Raw genomic sequence first — 22,289 nt, 5'->3', positions numbered from 1 at the left:
GCCAGGAAAGGGGTGGAGTTGAGAGATAAGGGCATATTTAAATTTGCATATTTATTGTTCACAGAGGCAGTTTAATGTACAGATGTCTCTCGCTGATCAGATGTTTGCTAGAGGAATGCACAGGCAGGACGTATGAACTTCAAAATTTGTTGGAGAATGTCTAAAGCTGCCAGAGTTCTTTGAATTGATAGGATACCCTTTGGTGAAGTATGGTACTCTTTTGGATAAGGTAATGTGATCTTTGAAAGTAGACATGAACGTGTGCAAAAGTCATTGGAACTGAGGGAGCTGTCAACATTGTCAAAATTGGCTGTTATGACATTTAAAACACCCGGCCTTTAACTGTTCATAAGTAACTCTACATAGTGTTTAACTAAAACCGATGCTTGTAATTTCACAATGGCTGTTGACACAAACCTGTCAGTTATAATGATAGGACTAGTGCAGCTTGCCAGATTCACATCTTTCACAGTGGGGTGCCTGTCAGTTCACAATTTGATTGTAAATCTTGGATTAAAGAATGTACAATGTAGTGAATGGGTTTTTATCAATTGAGTTTCTTTTGAAATAATGAATTTAAGAATAAACACTTAAGAATTTCATTTAATTAGCATTGGTTCTGAAGTCTGCACATAATAGATGCTAAGTAAGCTATACTGGTATGTGTAGGGGCAAAGAGTGATGTAGAGAGAACATTGGTTGGTAAGTTAACATGGGTGCTATAACGGGCAAAAAGGGCATAAATTGACACAAAGGACATGAGGCATTATGTAGTATGTGTAAAGGTAGATAGGTTGATGTTGTGACTGTAAAGGACATGGGGCATGGATTAAGAGGCACAGTTTGACATGGATGGCATGAGGTGCCACAGAGGCGGGTAGAGGGCCTTTGATTGACATAGGGACTATAAAGTGGTTTGGGATGTGTGTAGGTGGGTATAGGTCAGCATGGAGGATTTGAGTGTTTGTGGTGAGTGGAGAGCATGAGGCAGAATGGGTGGGACATGGGGTGTGATGTGTGTTGGGGTAGGGGCTGATTTTTGTGTTTTTCTAATTCCTTCAACAGAATGATGGTGTGCCAATGTAGACATGCCCAGCTTGGCAGCCATCACATTGTTTTCAAGGCTGCTGCCACAATTTCCAGGAACCTGGCTCTGCAGCAATGAAAATCCGAAGCTCTGCAGCACATTGTCCCTCATCAAGCAGAACACACTATGCTCCCAATCAGGCGCTAAAATACAAGCGTCAGTCTCTCTTCCTTTTAGCCCTCTGTCTGAGTACTTTAATAAACAGTTTTTAACAATATTTGAAGTAATTAGAAGTAGTCAGAATCAGAACAAAACATTCACTTGCTTTTGAGCTGAAAATTCATGTTCAGGTTGTAATGTCATTAAGGTTTTGTGAGGAATGTGCCTTTCTGCTAAGATCCACAGTTTGTTTTGTTGTTGGACCATACTGTTGCAAAAATTCTTGCTGCACTTAACAAACTAAGTTCACATTTGTCAGTGCAGTCAGTGACTAATGGCAACATTTGATGGCTGACCACAAAACCTAGACAATGTGTAAAAGTACAGAATGTCACAGCACGAAAAGAAACAGTATTCAAGTTAGCAATCAGAGTCCTAATACAGATGAAATTTTCAAACCAGCTTGACAGCATGCAAATAACACTTTATGCGTGTATCAAAAGCATCCATTCCTCATCATTGTTTAAACTCATTAATATCCTTGTGAACTAATAACAGCATCATTTTATTATCCTGTAACCAAAAATAACCAACACATTAAACTGTATCATATCTGGTGCCCTCTAATGTTTTCCAGTGACCAGCATAGCAGACTATGAAACTGAACTATTCAATGCAGCAATTTGATGAACTGAAATCTCCCAGTTGGTCATTCTGCTCTGTGGGGGCACTTTTCGAGAATAACTGCATTATGAACTTGAGCAAAAAAAAATACAAATTATTCTCACTCATTCGTTAGAATGCAACAGCAGTCAAGTTTCTATTGTTTGTATTCAAGAGGTTTCTTTATGAAGAACTACTTAAAAGAAAAATATCAAGTCTTGAGTTCTTACAGATTCAGGCAACAGTTCGCTTTCAAAATATAGAGAACTGTGCAAACACTTGCACAATTGCAGTTTTAAATAACATTTGACATTCCAGGTGTCAGTCATGGCTCAGCGGGGACACTCTCAGTTCAGAGTCAGAGGGTTGTGGGTTCAAGTCCCCATGCAAACAATTGACGCTTCAGAACTAAAGGAAGACTTGCATTTATTCTGTGCCTCTTACATGCTTAAGACTAGTTAAAACATATTACAGTCAGTGAACTGTAAATCCCTACAGTTCATTCAGTCCATTGAGTTTGCACCGACCCTCTGAAGAGCATTCCTACCCAGACCCCCACCCTATCCCTGTAATCCTGCATTTACCATGGCTAATCCACCTTTCCTGCACATCACAGATGAGTTAGCATAGCCAGTCCACCTAATCTGCACATTTTTGGATTGTGGGTGGAAATTGGAGCACCAAGTGGAAACCCATACAGACACTGGGAGAATATGCAAACTCCACACAGACAACCATCCAAAGTTTGAATTTAGCCCAGGTCCCTGGCAATGAGAGGCAGCAGTGCTAACCACTGAGGCATTGTGTCTTTCTGTGAGTTCGTAACTTGTTTTTTTAAGACGGTGTCTGGAGGCCAGCCAGTTCAGGGACTGGTTGGTTTCCTCATGGGCTTACTTTATACACAGTCATTGCATAATTTTGCATGGGTAAAATGCAAGTTTTATGAGCTGGAGCCGGGGGCGTCTATTTGGATAACGTTTCACTCTCTGCAACCCAGTAATGTCACTCAACCCCCGTTCATGTTGTGCACCCACCTTAGAGATGTCAGAGATTATGCAAAAAGTGGTGCTTTCCAAGAGGCTCTCCTGAATCCTGACTGCCACAAACACTCTGGACAAAGGAGGCTGCAGAGATCAGCACCTATGGGCAGTTGAAAAGAACCTGACTCCAGTTTATAACTGGATGAATAATCTCTGCTCTGCCAGGATATGAGTCACTACCCACTCAATGTTTCATGCCCCTATGAATGAGAGTTATCATTGTAAGGTAGAAAGTGCAGAGGACTGCCACGCGCAAGATTTGGTGCCAGGCAACTCCATCAAATGATTCATCTGCATTCGATGTCTGTCACATCATTACAGCCATCAGTACAGTACTACTTGCCAGAACTCACACTTAAAATATAAAATGAGTTACAACGCTTGGTTGCTCACATATCATCAGCTTATTGATCTTTCTTCACAAATTGGGCAATGTAGACATCTGATAGCTTTTCACTAAAAGTGAGCGTGGGATAAGGACAAAAGATGACTTTAGGATGAATATTTCACCGGTACCTCAAATGCACATATCATACATTACTTCATAGGTTTACATTAGCTGCAGCTCTTTGATGATACTGAACCACTGTTCGTTCAGAATCCTTTAATGCTCAGCTTCCCCAGACCAAATTCTTCTTACTAGTAATGCACTCAGACAATTACGGCTCTGGGAATTGAAATGTCTAACTTTATCTATCAATGGAGGGCTAGTGCTTATGTATGCTGAATGCTTCTCTTCTGCAGGAGAAGAAAATGCACAATAAGTATGAAAGTCACCAGACAGAGGGGAATGTTTGACACAAGGCTTTGACTGATTTTAAGGAGCAGGTACTGAGCTGGCCAGAGAGCAAGGGGTACTTGGCTTTGCTACAAAGGACATTGGATAACTCCAGCCATTTAGTGAGAGAGCCTCCAGTTGCACATCAAGCACCAATGACTAAACGAAACCTTGGATAAGGTTAGCAGCTCATGACTCTGGCACATTTTTGTTTTTTCCCTATTGCCTCTGGATTCCAATCTAAGCCAGGACAAAAGGAAGAAGAACCCTAGCCCCCCAGGTCCATCCCTATTAACTCCTCGAACCAAATCTCTGAGGAAGAACAGTCATGAACCTCCAAGGATGCCACATTTAGGCATTGCTCCCACCTTCCTCAGCTCAGAGGCATTCACTTTGGAGGGTAGCCTTGACTGGAATGGGTTTGGGCTCACATTCTAGTGAGCACAACACAGGCATGGGTTCACACCCAGAGGCCAAAGAAACAGTCAAAGCATTGAACATCCTGAAGACTGCTGGGGAATAGGCCATTGCTTAGCCGAGTTTAGATGATGAGCCTCTGGTTATTGAGCAGATGGAGATGCATAGATAAGGAGGGGAGCATCTGGAAGAGGTGCCAAAGATCATTTGTAGATTGGAGTGAAGGGGAGAGGAGACTACCCAGGTTGTGTGGTTCTGGCATACAAGTGTATTACATCTTTCATGCACCAAGTGGCAGCTGGACATGGACAGTCAAGTGCAGCAGGACATGCAGTATCTGCTGGATATACACAGGAACCATTCACTCCATTCCTTCATCATCTGGGTGAGAGTGGAGTTTGAGAGATCTCAACCTGCCCCCAGCTGCTTTGTCTCCTCAAAGGGTGAGATTAAATGCTGATAGGGATGAGGTAGAGGTGCTGGTCTTGGACTGGGGTAGACAAAGTTAAAAATCACACAGCACCAGGTTATACCTGATGAAGGAGCAAGACTCCGAAAGCTTGTACTCCTAAATAAAACTGTTGGACTATAACCTGGTGTTGTGTAATTTTTAACTTTGACAGGAATGAGGAGTAACAGACAAGAATCCAGGGATTGTTATCTCAGGATACTCCAGAAATGCTATGCTGCACCACCACCTCCCCTCCACCAGGGACATTAACATCTCCATTGGATCATACCAAACTGGTTGCAACTACACCTTTGCTGGAGACCCCCTGCAGGCTTGACCGCTCTAGGCCATGGACCACCAAAGCATATCCAACGCAGTCAACTGAGGCAAGCCGGCAAAGGAGACCGCAGGCTACCTCAAATTAGCTACTATTGCTGAAGTGACCTCAAGTAGAGACAACACAAACATTAAAAGTCATTTTGAAAGAGTGGAGCCACTCGATTGGTGGACTAGCAGGTAGTGAAGAGGACTGTTGGAGAATGCAGCAGAATATAGGTCGATTAGAGAGTTGGACAGAGAAATGGCAGATGGAGTTCAATCTGTACAAATGCAAAGTGCTGTATTTTGGAAGAGCCAATTCAAGAGGGAACTATACAGTAAATGGAAAAGCCCTGTGAAAATTGATGTACAGAGAGGTCTGGGTGTTTGGGTCCATTGTACCCTGAAGGTGGCTACGCACGTTGATAGAGTGGTCAAGAAGGCATACGACATGTTTTCCTTCATTGGACCGGGTATTAAATACAAGAGTTGCCAGGCCATATTACAGTTCTATAGGACTTTGGTTTGGTCACATTTGGAATAAATATTGAAGTACAGTTCTGGTCAGTGACATTACCAAAAGGGTGTCGATGCTTGGAGAGGGTGCAGAGGAGGTTCACCAGGATGTTGCCTGGTATGGAGGACACTAGCTATGAAGAGAGGTTGAGTAGATTAGGATTATTTTCATTAGAAAAACAGAGGTTGAGTGGCGACCTGATTGAGGTCTACAAAATCATGAGAGGTATAGACAGGGTAAATAGCAAGAAGCTTTTTCCCAGAGTGGGGGACTCAATTACTAGGGATCATGAGTTCAAGATGAGAGGGAAAATGCCTAAGGGCATTTGTGTGGAAAGTTCTTTATGCAGAGGGCAGTGGGTGCCTGGAATACGTTGCAAGCAAAGGTGGTGGAGGTGGGCACAATAGCGTCATTTAAGATGTGTCTAGACAGATACATGAATGGGCGGAGAGCAGAGGGGTACAGATTCTTAGAAGATAGGCGACAAGTTTAAATAGAGGATCTGGATCGGTGCAGACCTGGAGGGCTGAAGGGCCTATTCCTGTGCTGTAATTTTCTTTGTTCTTTGCACTTGCATCAAACCTCTCTATTACCTGACTCTTGACACAAACGTAGCACTTTGCATGACAGTTCTGTGGTCTCTTTAGGTCTTGTAAGGCATTTAACTATTTGTCTTTTCCTTGTAGATGACTTTGAGGTGTGTTGCACTATCACTGGTGTATCATGCGTGTTTGTGTAATCAAAAATGGTGGAAGGTTGTCAGGGATAGGTTGGAATGGGAAGTAATGGTGTCATGGTGGCTCAGTGGTTAGCACTGATACCATACAGTGCCAGGGATCTGGGTTCAATTCTCGCCTTGGTCTGTGTGGTTTGCACAATCTCGCCGTGTCTGTGTGGGTTTCTGCCAGGTGCTCCGGTTTCCTCTGACAGTCCAAAAATGTGCTAGTTAGATGGATTGGCCATGCCAAATTACCCATAGTATGCAGGTCACGTGCGTTAGCTACGGGATATGCAGGGTTGTTGGAGGGGTTGGGTCTGTTGGTGGGATGCTGTTCAGATCATCAGTGTAGACTTGTTGGCTGAATGGCCTGTTTCCACCTTATACGGATTCTGTGGATTTCTATGGAAATGCAATTGTAATTTTTTTTAAATGGCAGAGTAACTTGTATGCTTGTATATGGAGCAATGGAAACAGCTGTTATTCTCTCTATGGTCTTGCAGATATATAGCCTCTAGAAAGTGGGGACTTGAGCAAAATACATGGGGTTAGGGACATAGTCAGTGTTGTGTACCATCTCTACATCACTTTAATAGATGAATGCCCATGAAAATTGAGATTTTAGTCAGAGAATTGCAACCCCATATAATCCCACATAACCCAATACTGATGCTATGGCCAGGAAACTGAACAGGCGACTTTTCATATGAATTGAATTCTGATTGACCAGAACTGAGCATGATGCCCACTGCACTATTTAAGTAACAACACCCTTGATTTGCTCTCAATTGTTTGGCTATATAGAATCACAGAATGGTTATAGCATTGGTGGAGGCCATTCAGCCTGCTGGCACCTTGGAGGAGTGATTCACAACAGCCATTCCCTGCCTTTTCCAATTAGCCCTGCAAACATTTCCTTCTCAGATAATATTAAAAATCACACAACATCAAGTTATAGTTCAACAGGTTGAACTATAACCTGGTGTTGTGTGATTTTTAACTTTGTCCACTCCAGTCCAACACTGGCACCCCCACTTCTCAGATAATGATAACGTTTAATATAACCTCATTGCTTTTGCACTCTACCCCTCTGTTGATAAGCCTGGCATTCCATTTTCTTTATTAACCATGCTAATAATCTGTCCTGCTACTCTCTATGTTTCATTTGCATATGTCCCCAGTTCTTCCTGCTCTCGAACTTCCTTTGGAACTGTACCCTTTATTTTATATCGTTGCTCTGGATACTTCTGAGCTGTATTTCCATAAGTCATAAGAGCAGAAATTAGGCCATCCTGTCCATCTATTCTGCTCTGTCATCCAATCTTAGCTGATAAGTTTCTTAATCCCATTCTTCTGCTTTATCCCTGTAACCTTTGATCTCCTTGACAAACAAGAGCCTATCTATATTTCTTAAATATACTGAATGACCTGGCCTCCATAGCCTTCTGTGCTAATGAATTCCACAGATTCACCACTCTCTGACTGAAGAGGTTTCTCCATATCTCCATTCTAAAATGTCTTCCCTTTATTCTAAGGCTGTGCCCTTGAGTCCTAGTCTCTTCTACCAATGGAAACATCTTCCCAATGTCCACTCGGTCTAGGCCATTCAGCATTCTGTAAGTTTCAACAAAATCCTCCCTCATCCTTCTAAACTCCATCGAGTATAGTCCCAGAGTCCTCAAACTTTCCACATATGTTGCATCTTTCATTCCTGGGATCATTCTGTGAACCTCCTCTGGACCCACTCCAGGGCCAGTGCATCCTTCCTGAAGTATGGGCCCAAAATTGCTCACAGTATTCTAAATGTGGTCTGACTAGAGCCTTATAAAGCCTCAGAAGTGCATTTGTTCTTTTATATTCTAGTCTTCTTGAGATGAATGCCAACATTGTATTTGTCTTCCTAACCACTGACTCAACCTGCAAGTTTACCTAAAGAGAAACCTGAGCTAGAATTCCCAAGTCCCTTTGCACTTCAGATTTCTAAATTTCTGAATCAACATGATTGCAATAGTATTTCTGAGTTATGGAGATGTGACATTAATATGAAGCAGGTAGTATTTAATTACACTTGGAAAATGGCACATTTTTCAAACATAAACCATGTAATTAGTTGAAATGAGAGGACAGCAACAATGTTATTTTTGTTTTCTCCTCAGGAATGGTTAGGGTAATTGTTTTCCCCAACTCAATTTCCTCGATTGCCTGGAATAATATTTAAGACCCAATGGATTACAGTGGTTTATTAGTACAATAAGGTCACCATGTTCTATCACAACTGTCTCCGAGTTTGAATAAACTTTTAATATATTTGGCTGCTCAGCCATTCGACTCAGACAACTGGTGACAGCAATCTAAGTATCTTCCACTATATGACTACAGAGCAGCAGACAAATTTGAAAGTAGACCACTTGTTATTTCTAACCTTGAGGCAAACTGAGTAGAGAAGCCATCAAAAATAATTGATCTGAATATACAGTTACAAATGTAACATTTTGTAAGAATGTGGAATGGAAAGGGTTTTGGAATCATTTTTTAAACTATGCAGTTGTACATGTACGTTTTGGGACTATGTCTTTAATTTAGGCTAAAATGGAGGAATGGAGGTGGGATGGAGAATGGGTGCTCTTCTGACCTGCTTTGAACTCTGCTGACATCAGTCCATGCTGGGCTTGGTTGCTCAAAGTGTGGGGAAAGTTGTTTTACAGGGAAGAAGCTATATGATGGTCACACATGTAAACAACCTTTTGAGCAGCTGCACTGATGGTAGTTAGATTGTTTGGCCATGGTTTTGCTTCCAAGGCAGACAGTGTGAGTTGGGAATATTCCCAACTTGCCACAGCTGCCTCAGGAGAAACTCCTCTGAATGAGTGTCTGTGTCTGTGGTGCAATTGGTCAGGGTGTTCGCTGTTAATCGAAAGGTTGATGGTTTGAGACCATCCAGGGATGGAGCGATTGCTGTTCTCACTCCAGCAGTTTAGAGGTGTACAAGATAATGAGAGGCAAGGAAAGAGTCAATAGCCAGAGACTTTTCCCCAGGGCATGATTGACTGGCACGAGGGGTCATAGTTTTAAGATATTAGGAGAAAGGGGACGTCAGAGGAAGGTTCTTTACGCAGAGAGTTGTGAATGCATGGAATGCGTTGCCAGCTGTGGTGGTGGAAGCAGAGACATTAGGGACATGTAAGCTACTGCTGGACATGCACATTGATAGCAGGGAATTGAGAGGTGCGTAGGTTAAATTATTTTATTTTACATTAGGATTAATCCTCCGCACAACATGGTGGGCCAAAGGGCCTTTTCTGTGCTGTACTTTTCTATGTTCTGTATTCTGTGAATGGTGGGATTTCCATTCTGAGGGAGCTGTTGCAGGATAGAGTTAAGCTTCACCCCTGAATGCAGATTGGAGGAGGCCTCGGCGTTTGTTTTAGTTGTTTTGTTCAATTTTAGGCCCTCACTCCATATATGCCCTCACCCCACCACCCATGTCCCATGTCACTTCAGTGCCCTAATGCCAACTTAATGTCAACCCATGATACCCATCTGCACCTGTCTACGGCTTCTTGTAATTTGCATGACCCCTTATAGCCCCTGTGCCTACATTGGCATGCTGACATATTCATAACCTCATGTAATCTAATCCTTTAGTGATCTCTTTGAGCTGTCAGTAAATTGTGAATTTAAGATTCCCTCTTGAAATAATAAGTTGATGAGGCAACTCAATGACACAGGCAAGTTTAAAAGGACTGGAAATTTATATAGCATCATTACTTGTCAGTTTTACAGATCTTATCCATTCTTCAAGTGCATTTAGCTCTGCTTAAATAATTCTTGACTTGCAAACAGTTTTAAGGTTCTTGCTACAGAAGAAATGGGGTATGTTTGAGCTCAGGACTGAACCTCACCCCTATCCTTTACCAGCAAAGGTGGGATCTGTCAATATGGGGTGAGTGCTCTGAATCCAGTTCCCTCTGCCATTTTTAAAAGTCCTCTGAATCTCAGCGAAAATCTAGGCCTTACATTTCAACTCACTGGAGATGTTAGGAGTGTTAATTTCTGCAGCTGTTACACATCAACTTGTCTATTTAATTTCAAGATCGAATAAAGTTGAGCTAGTTTGCCTTCCTACCTTGAGATAAGGTTCATGTAATTCACTTTGTCAAGGAAGTGAGCTTTGAGAAGGGAAGAGTCCACAGGAAGCTAGTGTTGTATCTACTTACATACTTGCCTAAAAATATCACCAAACTTTGCAGAAAGGGTCAGCCTGCAACAATCAGCGTTAATTGGCCAGTTAAGAGCTCAGTAGACAGCAATATGTGAAGGTCACCCACGGTCCTTCTCATGATAAATATCCAGTACTTTTAAGCTTATCTGTGTCATTGAGATGTCTCATCAACTTCATATTTCATGAAGGAATCCTAAGTTCACAGTTTGATTGACAAGTTCAAAGAGGTAATTAAAGGATTAGATTGAGGTTATGAATATGTCAGCGTGGCAATGTAGGCAGAGAGGCTGTAAGGAGACATGCAAGTTATAAGGAGCCATAGATGAGTGTGGATGGGTATCATGGGTTGATCTAATCAAGTTACAGGTAGGTGGATCATGAAAATTCTGCCATTCTCTGCCCTGACTGAATGCTGCAGCTACTAGAAAATCTGTCACTGGAGAGGCACAAGGTCCTGCCAAGGTTTGAAAATACCATGTCTACTCCAAAATAGTCTGGAGATGTATGACCCATACTTCTCAAAGAAAATAAATTCTTTCACGGGGTTGGACCGAAGGGTCTGTTTCCATGCTGTCCATCTCTATGACTCTAATATACAACCGTGTTTCTACAGGACCTTACGGTGGGAGATTCAATCAATTAAAATTCTGACAGTCAAAGTGGATTTTACTGAACAGCAGTCCCTTCATTAGCACATACATATGGGCCTCAATACTGGTCTGGACAGCATCAGCTGTGATATTGCAGACTGTTGGCTCTGGAATTCATCTCCAATATAACTAGCAGTTTTTACAGCTGGTAAACTCAAAGATTTTGAATTCTAAAGTGAAATTGATGTGTCATTTAAAAGTAAATGAGGCCCTAGAGTTTTCCTTATTCAAACACTTCTTTGCCAATTGCTTTTATGTGGTTTGTGTGCCATTGACTGCTGACATGATTTCTTGGAGGCAGTCAAGATTTAAGACTGGAAGATCTTTTTGTCGGCTCTTCTGGGTGTTGCTGGTAAATGACAATAATTGTTCTGTCCCAAAGACAATAGCATGTTGTGGTTTTTAATGCATCTATCCACCAATTCCACATATTCAGTCTGCCGAAACCCCTTACATAGCGCATTCAGAAACAGTGAACTACTACAAATGCAGTGACCACTATGTTAAATCAATTTATACTGTATATTGATTGTGACGTGATAAAACACTTAACCAGAATAATGGGTATATGAATAGGAAGGGTTGAAAGGGCTATGGACCAAGTGCCGGCAAACAGGACTTGACTAATTTAGGATATCTGGTTGAGTTGGATCGAAGGATCTGTTTCCGTGCTGTATATCTCTGTGACTCTAAACCTGCATTATGGTCATTCGGTATCTGATTTTTATCCTGAAGTCAGAGTTTTAAGATTGTACCCTCAATGTAATGCTCTCTTAACATCTCAATAGTGGAGCTCCTCTTCAAGATGTTGCAATATTTTGTGCATATTTTCTGCATCAGTTTGGTCCATGTACATTTTCAAAGTACTGGTGACATGCTATTGCAACAATAATTTGTTTTATTTTTCATTAATGAGATTAATATAATGAAATAATCATTGGCTGGGCTAGCATTTATGATCTATCCCCAACGGGAATTAAAATGTTAGATTAATGGTGACCATGTAACCATTGTTAATTGTCATAAAAATGTATCTCTCCATTGAAGCCCTTTTAGGAAAATAAAATGTCCTTACTCAAATGTGGTTGACTCTTATCTGCCCTTGGATAGGCAATAAATGCCCAACCAACATGTCCACATCCCATGAATATGTATGAATATAAAATCATATTGTGGTAATATTATATTTAAATATATGCAACAAGTTTATTTTGTATCTATTGTGCAATATAGTAAATTCATAATGTTCAGTGCAAGACTGAGGCAGATTGCAAAATGCCACTTTTGCAAATCTAACTTGGACAGTAACTTTTGGATATTCATATTTAACAGTACATTTGTTCCGAGGCTGAAGTTGGTACACTATTTATCCATTAATCCTAGGGAGCACCATTAGCCTTATCATTACTTCAGTAAATTCTGACCGATTAGTATTGCACTATGTTATCTCAGAAAATTGGGAGAGAATGAATCATCTTTATTTAGAAGATTAGTGTTTTACTTATTGATCCAGTTATAAAGGATAGAATCTCAAAAATCCATCAAAATGAAGAGGAGCTTTCACATGGAAGAAAGTAAAGACTGGTAGATAATCGAAATTCCACTGGAAAGCACTGACCAACTATTTGGGACTGTGGCTTGGATTTTTGCAAACAAGCCTCCATGATTTTTTTTTGTAAATTGTATATTATTCTTAAATAGTTGGAACATTTGAAAAATGATACTAAATTAGAACTGTACTTAAAATGTATTCATCATAGTTGTGATAGTTGGACAAAATTATTGGAGGAGAGCCAGCAGAGAGATGATGGGTCAAATGTAATCATTCCTGTGATTCTGTGAGTAGCCAATGGTATCAATGTCAGTGAGAAATGTGAAATGCTTTACTGTTTAGAGGAATGAGGAGACTCTTCATATAAGGTTCTTTTAACCTTAGACTCTTAAAACAATTTATTGCTTTGTCTTTGATCTGTTGCAGCTGTACAAGACATTGGTGAGGCCACTTTTAGAATGCGTATATCATTCTACTTGCCCTTCAATAGGAGTGATGTTGTTAAATTTGAGGGGGTACAGAAGAGATTTACAATGGTGTTTCCAGGACTGGAGAGTTTAACTTAAAGGGAGAGACTGAATAGGCTCGGGCTTTTTAACTGGATCACCAAAGCCTGAGGGGTGACTTTATAGAGGTTTATAAAATCATGAGGGGCATGGATAACATGTGTAGTCAAGGTCTTTTTCTTAGAGTGGGGAGTCCAAAACTAGAGGGAATATAGGTTTAAGGTGGGAAGGGAAAGATTTAAAATCTTTCCTGAGGGGTAACTTTTTCACATAGAGGGTAGTGCATGTATGGAACAAGCTGCCAGAGGAAGTGGTGGAGGTGGGTTCAGTTCCAGCATTTAAAAGTCATCGGGGTGGGTATATGAATACGCAAGGTTTAGAGGAATATAGGCCAAAAGTTGGCAAATGGGACTAGGTCAGATTGGGATGTCTAAGTGGCAGGGATGAGTTGGACCAAAGGGTCTGTGTCCATGCTGTATAACTTTGTCTCTAGTGATCATGTGAATATGAATAATATGAAGAACAGAGTCAGATATGACATCATGATTGTGAGCAGTCTGGCTCAACATCTGACAGTTATGTGGGAGAGATATTACGTTAGTAATGAGGGAACATAGTTTGTGATGGAGATCAGTGGATTCTGTCTTTCTAGCAGTGGGTGTAAGACCATGGCGTCAATGAACAGTAGAAGATTTAGTGGTGTAGCTGGAAACCATGCTATAAAATATTAAAACACTATTCACGTACTTTAAGGTAATATCATAGTCAAACTGATGTGAGGGCCATAATGAGGAATGTTTGTTAATATGTTACAATATGCATAACACAAGAATGTAAAATATAATGAGTTTCTAAAAGATACCCATCTGCCAATTGAGTCAGCTATTGAACTCATTGCATTGCTCAAAGTACTGGCTTTTTTGTGGAATGCATCATGAGTATCATGAAGCACTTTACTTTATGGTGAATGGCATGGATTTTAACTGAAATGATGTTCCCCTGCATCTTCACATATACTTCATAGAATGGTTGCAGCACAGAAGGAGGCTATTCAGATCGTTGTTTCCATGCTAGCCCTCTGCAGGAGAAATTCAGCCAGTGTCACTTTCTTGGTAGCCCTGCACAGTTTTTTCTCAGATAATGATCCAATTCTCTGTTGAATTCTTCAATCGAACCTGCCCTGGCTCCAAGACAAACTCAGACTTCACAGACCTTAATAACTGGCTGCGTAAAATAAGCTTTTCTTCTTGTTTCCAATTACCTTTCAACTGTGCCCTGGGATTCCCAATCCTCGTACCAAAGGGAACCGTTTCTTCCTGTACACTCTGTCCTAAGACCCTCTCAGTTTTGAATACTTCTATCAAGTCTTCTTTCAACTTACTATTCCCCAAGAAGAACAACTTCTCCAGTTTTAACTGAAGTACTTGGTGGACATTTCAGATTTTTTTTGTAGAACTTTAAATTGGCAATTGTAGTTGCTTTAAAATCCTTATTTTGGTGACTTCTTTATTAGGCACAGCGTGTTTGAAATCTAAATAATTGAGTTTGAACCCTGTGGGCTGCATTTTATTTCTAATTTTCTGCATCCTTTGTTTGTAGGTGGCAGAGATGCATGGTGAACTCATAGAATTCAATGAAAGACTACACAGATTACTGATGGCTAAGGAGGCCCTTATCTCACAGATGAGGCAGGAACTCATTGATTTACGAGGGCCGGTAAGTAGTTTTATATACTCAGTTTGGAGATAGTGGATAATTGTGAACTGTACATTTCAAGTGGATGATTATTGTATGTGTACAAAGTACATGGACGTAGCAACAGAAAAAAATGTATTTGGATAAAGTTATGAAGCTAATAAAGTAGGGACAGAATGCCAGAACATTTCAGAAGTTCTATTTGAAAACTGGTAGAAAAAAATCTGTTGTTTGCTGTTTACAACATTTGGAAAGAAATAGATTAAAAATGTAACCGTTTCGAATCTTGGGAACATTTGGAGAAGAGGTTTTTGAGGAGTGAGAATGAAGAGCTTTCCTATGGAGTGTGCAATGATTTTATAATCAAATCGAGTTTGTTGTTCTGCGAAGGCATAATTAGATAAAGGCAAGTTACAAGATATGCTTTAAAACAAACAAATTAAAATAATTTACATTCCAATGCATTCATGTAAAATTTAATTCAAGAAGATTGGTGCTGGGTCCACTAATTTTCATAATTTATATAAATTATTTAGATGAGAGCATAAGAGGTATAGTTAGTAAGTTTGCAGATGACACCAAAATTGGAGGTGCAGTGGACAGCGAAGAAGGTTACCTCAGAATACAACATGATCTTGATCAGATGGACCAATGGGCTAAGAAGTGGCAGATGGAATTTAATTTAGATAAATGTGTGGTGCTGCATTTTGGAAAGGCAAATCTTAGCAGGACTTATACTTAATGGCAAGGTCCTGGGGAATGTTGCTGAACAAAGAGACCTTGGCGTGCAGGTTCATAGCTCCTTGAAAGTGGAGTCGCAGGTAGATAGGATAGTGAAGAAGGTGTTTGGTATGCTTTCCTTTATTGGTCAGAGTATTGAGTACAGGAGTTGGGAGGTCATGTTGTGGCTGTACAGGATGTTGGTTAGGCCACTGTTGGAATATTGCAAGCAGTTCTTATCTTCTTTCTATCTGAAGGATGTAGTGAAACTTGAAAGAGTTCAGAAAAGATTTACAAGGATGTTGCCAGGGTTGTAGGATTTGAGCTATAGGGAGAGGTTGAACAGGTTGGGGCTGTTTTCCTTGGAGTGTTGGATGCTGAGAGGTGACCTTATAGAGGTTTATAAAATAATGAGGGACATGGATAGGATAAATAGAGAAAGTCTTTTCCCTGGGATGGGGGAGTCCAGAACGAGAGGGCATAGGCTTAAAGTGAGAGAGGAAAAATATAAAAGAGACCTAAGGGGCAACTTTTTCACACAGAGTGTTGTGCATGTATGGAATGAGCTGCCAGAGGAAATGGTGGAGGCTAGTACAATTGCAACATTTCAAAGGCATCTGGATGGGTACAGGAATAGGAAGGGTTTAGAGGGATATGGGCTGGGTGCTGGCAGGTGGGACTAGATTGGGTTGGGATATCTGGTCAGCATGGATGGGTTGGACTGAAGGGTAGAGGCAGGCATGGTAGATTCATTTAAGGTGCATCTGGACAGATGCGTGAGTAGGTGGGGAGCAGAGGGATACAAATGCTTAGGAATTGGGCGATAGGGTTAGACAGTGGATTTGGATCGGCTCAGGCTTGGAGGGCCAAAGGGTCTGTTCTGTGCTGTAGATTTTCTTTGTTTCTTGTCTCTTTCCATACTGTACACCTCTATGACTCTGATTAAAACTATTTTCAACATAATTGAATCCATTACCAGCTACATGAAATTTGTATACAAATTTACAAACAAGGGGCAGGGGGGAGACCATCCAGTTTCATAAGTCTGGGCTATCATTTAATAAGATTGTAGCTAATTTGAGTGTAACCTCAAATACATATTCCCATGGTCCCTGGTAATCTTCACCTTCTTGCTTATCCAACTCTGCTTTAAAATTTTCAAAGGGTTTGCCTACACTGCCTTTTTAGGAATGGAGTTCCAAAGACTCTTGCCATTGTCTTAGAAAAGAAAATTGCTTCATGCCTGTGCTAAAAAGGCAACCCCTTGTTGTCAAAGAGTAACCTTTAGATATAGATTCTCCCATAATCATAAACATCCTCTCTACATTTGCCCTTTATACATTTACCCTGTGAGGATTCCTCAGGGTCTTGTATGTTTCGTTGAGTCACTGCTTACATGTCAAACTCCAGCAGAAACAAGCAGAGCCTGTTCAGCCCTTTCCTCCAAGAACAACTCACCCATTCCATTTATTAGTCTGGTAAGCCTTCTCTGAGTTGCCTCTGATGCATGTGTATCCATCCTTAAATAAGGTGACCAATTCTGAGAAGAATACTCTGGTTCGATTCTCACCAGAATACTGTATAACTGAAGAAAAACCTCTCCAGTTGTGTATTTAATTCTCCTTCCAATAAATCATAACATGCTATTAGCTTTCTTAGTTGCTTGCTGTACCTCCATACTAACCTTTTGTGTTTCAAGCACTAGGACACATGCCAAGGATATGTCCGTGAATGGCAGGACACTGGGAAGCTCAGAGGAATTGAGGGATCATGGGATACTGTCCACAGATCCCTGAAGGCATTGGAAAGTTAATAGAGTAAGGAAGCTGCCTGACCTGCTGTGCTTTTCCACCACGACATTCTCAACTTCTCATAGAGGACACTTGCCTTTATAAATCATGGCGTGGACTTTCAGAGTAGGGAGGTTATGTTAGAGTTGTGCAAAACTTTGATTGTTTTCTTTGGAGCAGATAAGGCTGAGATGGGGCATGATAGAGGTGTATAAAATTATGAGGGGCATGGACAGGATGGATAGAAAGCAACTGTTCCCTTAGTTGAAGGATCATTAATTTTTTATTTCATTTATGGGATGTGGGCGCAGCTGGCTGGCCAGCATTTATTGCCATCCTTGAGAAAGTGGTGATGAGTTGCCTTCTCGAACTGTTGCAGTCCATCTGCTGTGGGATGACTCACAATGCCATTAAAGAGGGAATTCCTGGATTTTGACCCAGTGACACTGAAGGAACAGAGATACATTTCCAGGTCAGGATGATGAGTGACTTGGAGGTGAACTTGAAGGTGGTGGTGTTCCCATGTATCTGCTGCCCTTGTCCTTCTAGATGGAAGTGGTCTTGGGTTTGGAAGGTGTTTTCTGAGGATATTTGGTGAATTTCTGCAGTGCGTTTGTAGATAGTACACACTGTTGCTACTGAACGGTGGTGGTGGAAGGAGTGGATGCTTGTGGATGTGGTGCCAATGAGGCCTGCTGCTTTTTCCTGGATGGTGTCAAGCTTTTTGAATGTTGTTGGGGCTGCACTCATCCAGGCACTTGCACTCATTTCATCACACTCCTGACTTGTACCTTGTCGATGATGGACAGGTTTTGGGGAGTCAGAGGTGAGTTATTTGCTGCAGCATTCCTAGCCTCTGACTTGCTCTTTGTAGCTATTGTGTTTATGTGGTGAGTCCAGTTGAGTTTCTGGTCAATGATAACCCCAAGGATGTTGATAGTGGGGAAATTCAGTGATGGTGACACCATTGAATATCAAGCGCAATGTTTAGATCGTTTGTTATTGGTAATGGTCATCGCCTGGCATTTGTGTGGCGCGCATGTTATTTAGCACTTGTCAGCTCAAGCCTGAATATTGTCCAGATCTTGTTGCATTTCACAGCTTCAGTATCTGAGGAGTTGATGGCTCTGGAGGTATTACAAGGGTTACATTGAATAGTCTCTTCAGTTTTCAGCAAAATTGCCCCACATGGCGCTGCTCTATCCTGCATGTTATTCACCTTACATGTATGGCAAGATGCTGATGGTGTTAAATCCTATATCACTGGAGTTACATCCACTACGGCGTTAGAGTTGGAACATAATTACTCACTCCACTGAGTTGGGGAGTCAGTTTGGGAACTGACTCCTGTTTTTTATAGCTTCACAGTTACAAAAAGTTGCAATATATTTATGTTTCAGATAAACGAATGTGATAAATAATTTATTGGCAATGGTTCTGAGAAGATACTGTTGTTATATTGGTTTTCAGAGTTGCAGCAACATCATGGGATTTCAGTGAATCTGTTTGCATTATGAAGTGTCTGTCAGGTATTAAACGTTTGGAATTATGTAAGATTGCCAGTTATTTATGTTATGTTGGTGACATCTGACTGCTTCAACTTTGTTTATTATGCGTTATGCCATCCTTTCTTCTTTAGCTAAGGTTATGACTCTATGTCTTCATCTGTGACATCGATCTATCTGATTTCATTTTAACAGTATTATAGTCTAATGTGATCTTTTTTCAAAGCCTAACAGCATGTTTTTTTCGCTTGTAAATTTATTCTACTTTGGATGTGGAAGGTTACCTGAATATTGGAATTAAATCAGCAAGAAGATGTGTCAAACGACAGGCAAAAGTAGACATTGGGCCACTTCAAACTGATGCAGGAAGCCTAGTGATGGGAGATAAGGAAATAGCAGGAGAACTTAACAAGTACTTTGCGTCAGTTTTCACAGTGGAAGACATGAGCAATATCCCAAAAATTAAAGGGTGTCACGGGGCTGAGTTGAGTATGGTTGCCATTACGAAAGAGATAGTGCTAGAAAAGTTAAAAAATCTTAAATTTGATAAATCTCCTGGCCCCGATGGGATACACCCTAGAGTTCTGAGAGAGGCATTGGTTGAGATCTTTCAAGAGTCACTGGAGTCAGGAAAGGTCCCGGATGATTGGAAGATGGCTGTTGTAACCCCCTTGTTCAAGAAAGGATCAAGGCAAAAGATGGAAAATTATAGGCCAATCAGCTTAACCTCGGTTGTTGGTAAAATTCTAGAATCCATCATTAAGGATGAGGTTTCTAAATTCTTGGAAGAGCAGAGTCTGATTAGAACAAGTCAACATGGATTTAGTAAAGGGAGGTCATGCCTGACAAACCTGTTGGAATTTTTTGAAGAGGTAACAAGTAGGTTAGACCAGGGAAACCCAGTGGATGTGGTCTATCTAGACTTTCAAAAGGCCTTTGATAAGGTGCCACACGGGAGGCTGCTGAGCAAGGTGAGGGCCCATGGTGTTCGAGGTGAGCTGCTGGGATGGATTGAGGATTGGCTGTCTAACAGAAGGCAGAGAGTTGGAATAAAAGGTTCTTTGTCAGAATGGCAGCCGGTGACGAGCGGTGTCCCGCAGGGTCCGGTGCTGGGGCCACAGCTGTTCGCATAATATATTAATGATTTGGATGAGGGAACCGGGGGCATTCTAGCAAAGTTTGCCTATGATACGAAGTTAGGTGTACAGGCATGTAGTACTGAGGAAGTGGTGAGGCTACAGAAGGATCTAGACAGTTTGGAAGAGTGGTCCAGGAAATGGCTGATGGAATTTAAATTTATAAGGATGTTGCCAGGGTTGGATGGTTTGAGCTATAGGGGGAGGCCGAACAGTCTGCGGCTATTTTCTCCTTAAGTATCAGAAGCTGAGGGGTGATCTTAAACGTTTAGAAAATCAGGAAGATCATGAATGGGGCGGCATGGTGGCTCAGTGGTTAGCACCACTGCCTCACAGCGCCAGGGACCCGTGTTCGATTCTTTAACATATGAGGAACGGCTGAGGATACTGGGATTGTATTTGTTGGAGTTTAGAAGATTAAGGGGAGACTTAATAGAGACGTACAAAATAATACATGGCTTGGAAAAGGTGGATGCTAGGAAATTATTTCCGTTAAACGAGGAGACTAGGACCCGTGGACACAGCCTTAGAATTAGAGGGGGTCATTTCAGAACAGAAATGCGGAGACATTTCTTCAGCCAGAGAGTGGTGGGCCTGTGGAATTCATTGCCACGGAGTGCAGTGGAAGCCGGGACGCTAAATGTCTTCAAGGCCGAGATTGATAGATTCTTGTTGTCTAGAGGAATTAAGGGCTACGGGGAGAACGCTGGTAAGTGGAGCTGAAATGCGCATCAGCCATGATTGAATGGCGGAGTGGACTCGATGGGCCGAATGGCCTTACTTCCACTCCTATGTCTTATGGTCTTATGGTGTTCCAAAGCACTGGCAAAGAAATGATTAAAGATGATTTTGTTAGGATTTGCAAAATAAAGATTGGAAAATCTGAAAGGAGTTGTCACACTGCTAACATTTATATTTTGCAACTGATGCAAATGATGCAGAATGACAGCCATCCAATTTTGCAGTAAAACAAAATGTATGTTTTAAAAACACATAACCTGATTTTATCTGTTTTGGCACTCCTGCAGTCAAGTCCTTGGGATTTATTGAGATGTGTTATCCCTCTCTTTTAAGTTTTATCACTTCAGCAGACCCTTTCTTGAACCCTGAACCACACTGCAAATTGGTTGGGAGTATTAGCAGTATTAATCTTTTTTTTAATTATTATGTGACAGTTGAACTATAATACTTTAAACATGTTGTAAACATGCTTGTCTGAAATTTACCTTACTTCTTTTTGTGTTCTGAACCATGACAAGCTGTCTGCCTCTGCTTCTGTGGTAAACATCAATGCAAGGCATGGTGGCTGATAACCTCCAAACCCAGTTTGCCGTAACGTACTACAGGAATCAGTGATAGGTCCCTTATTAGTTGTAATATTCATAAACAATGAAGGTGAGAATGTGAGAGCGATGATAAATAAATTTGCAGATGATATAAAGATTGGTTAGATGGTTGACAGTGAAGTGGAAAGTGTTTGTCTACAGACAAATATATAGATTGGTTAGATGGACAGATCAGTTGCAGATGAAATTTAGCCCTGATAAATGTGAGGTGATGCACTCAAGAAGAAGTACAAAATAAAGGAGTACTCAACGAATGACAAGACACCAGGAAGCTCAGACAAACAGAGGGATCTTAGGATGCTTGTCCAGAGACCCTTGAAAGCACAGGACAGGTTAATATGGTGGTTAAGAAGACATAAGGGACACTTACTTTTATCAGTCCTGGTATAGATTATAAGAGCAGGGAGGTTATGTTGAGGCTGTGCAGAACGTTGGTTAGGCTGCAGGTGGAGTACTGAGTGCAGTACTGCTCTTCACACTATAGGAAGGATGTGATTACACTGCAGGGGGTGCAAAGTGGATTTTGTCTGGGGTGAAGCATTTTAGCTACGAAGAGTGCTCGATAAACTCTGGTTGATTTTCAGCAGTACAGACTCGTTGGATTCAAAGGCCTGTTCTGTACTGTATAAGTCAATGATTACATTGCATGTGGAGTTAATATCTGGTTTTAGCAGAATATCTGAGGAAAGATTTCATGGAATTCTCTCCCTAAGGGCATTGTGGATGAACTTATAGCATGTGGACTGCAGTGTTTCTGAAAGGCAGCTCACCACCACCACCACCTCAAGGATGACTAGGGCTGGACAATAAACATTGGCTAGCCAATCATGAACATGTCCCATGAATGAATTAAAAAAACAAATATCTGAATGCTCTCATGTATACCTTTGACCATAAGGAAGACTTGATTTGTGACCAAATGCGGAGAGCACAGGCATTTGGAGTGTTTAAAGCAGATAACATTGACATCCTGAAGGGGAGGCTGGGTATGTTAATGAAGGAAATAAAGAACAGAGTGATATGGAAGGAGAATGGAAGGAGACTCGTATGGCATATAGACAACAACATAAACCAGTTAA

At 41.2% G+C, this 22,289-nt stretch overlaps 1 protein-coding gene across 1 annotated transcript in view; it reads left to right on the top strand.

Annotated features, from left to right (window-relative positions):
- snx29 (sorting nexin 29) overlaps nucleotides 1–22,289 on the top strand; it is a 495,640-nt gene that overhangs the window by 289,277 nt on the left and 184,074 nt on the right. The window contains exon 15 of the mRNA XM_043711094.1: nucleotides 14,618–14,734. Within this exon, the coding sequence (XP_043567029.1) occupies nucleotides 14,618–14,734 (117 nt within the window). The remainder of the gene's footprint in view (nucleotides 1–14,617; nucleotides 14,735–22,289) is intronic.

The sequence above is a fragment of the Chiloscyllium plagiosum genome, chromosome 21 (assembly GCF_004010195.1).
Source record: "Chiloscyllium plagiosum isolate BGI_BamShark_2017 chromosome 21, ASM401019v2, whole genome shotgun sequence".
NCBI lineage: Eukaryota > Metazoa > Chordata > Chondrichthyes > Orectolobiformes > Hemiscylliidae > Chiloscyllium > Chiloscyllium plagiosum.
This window is presented reverse-complemented; position numbering and strand designations above follow the sequence as displayed.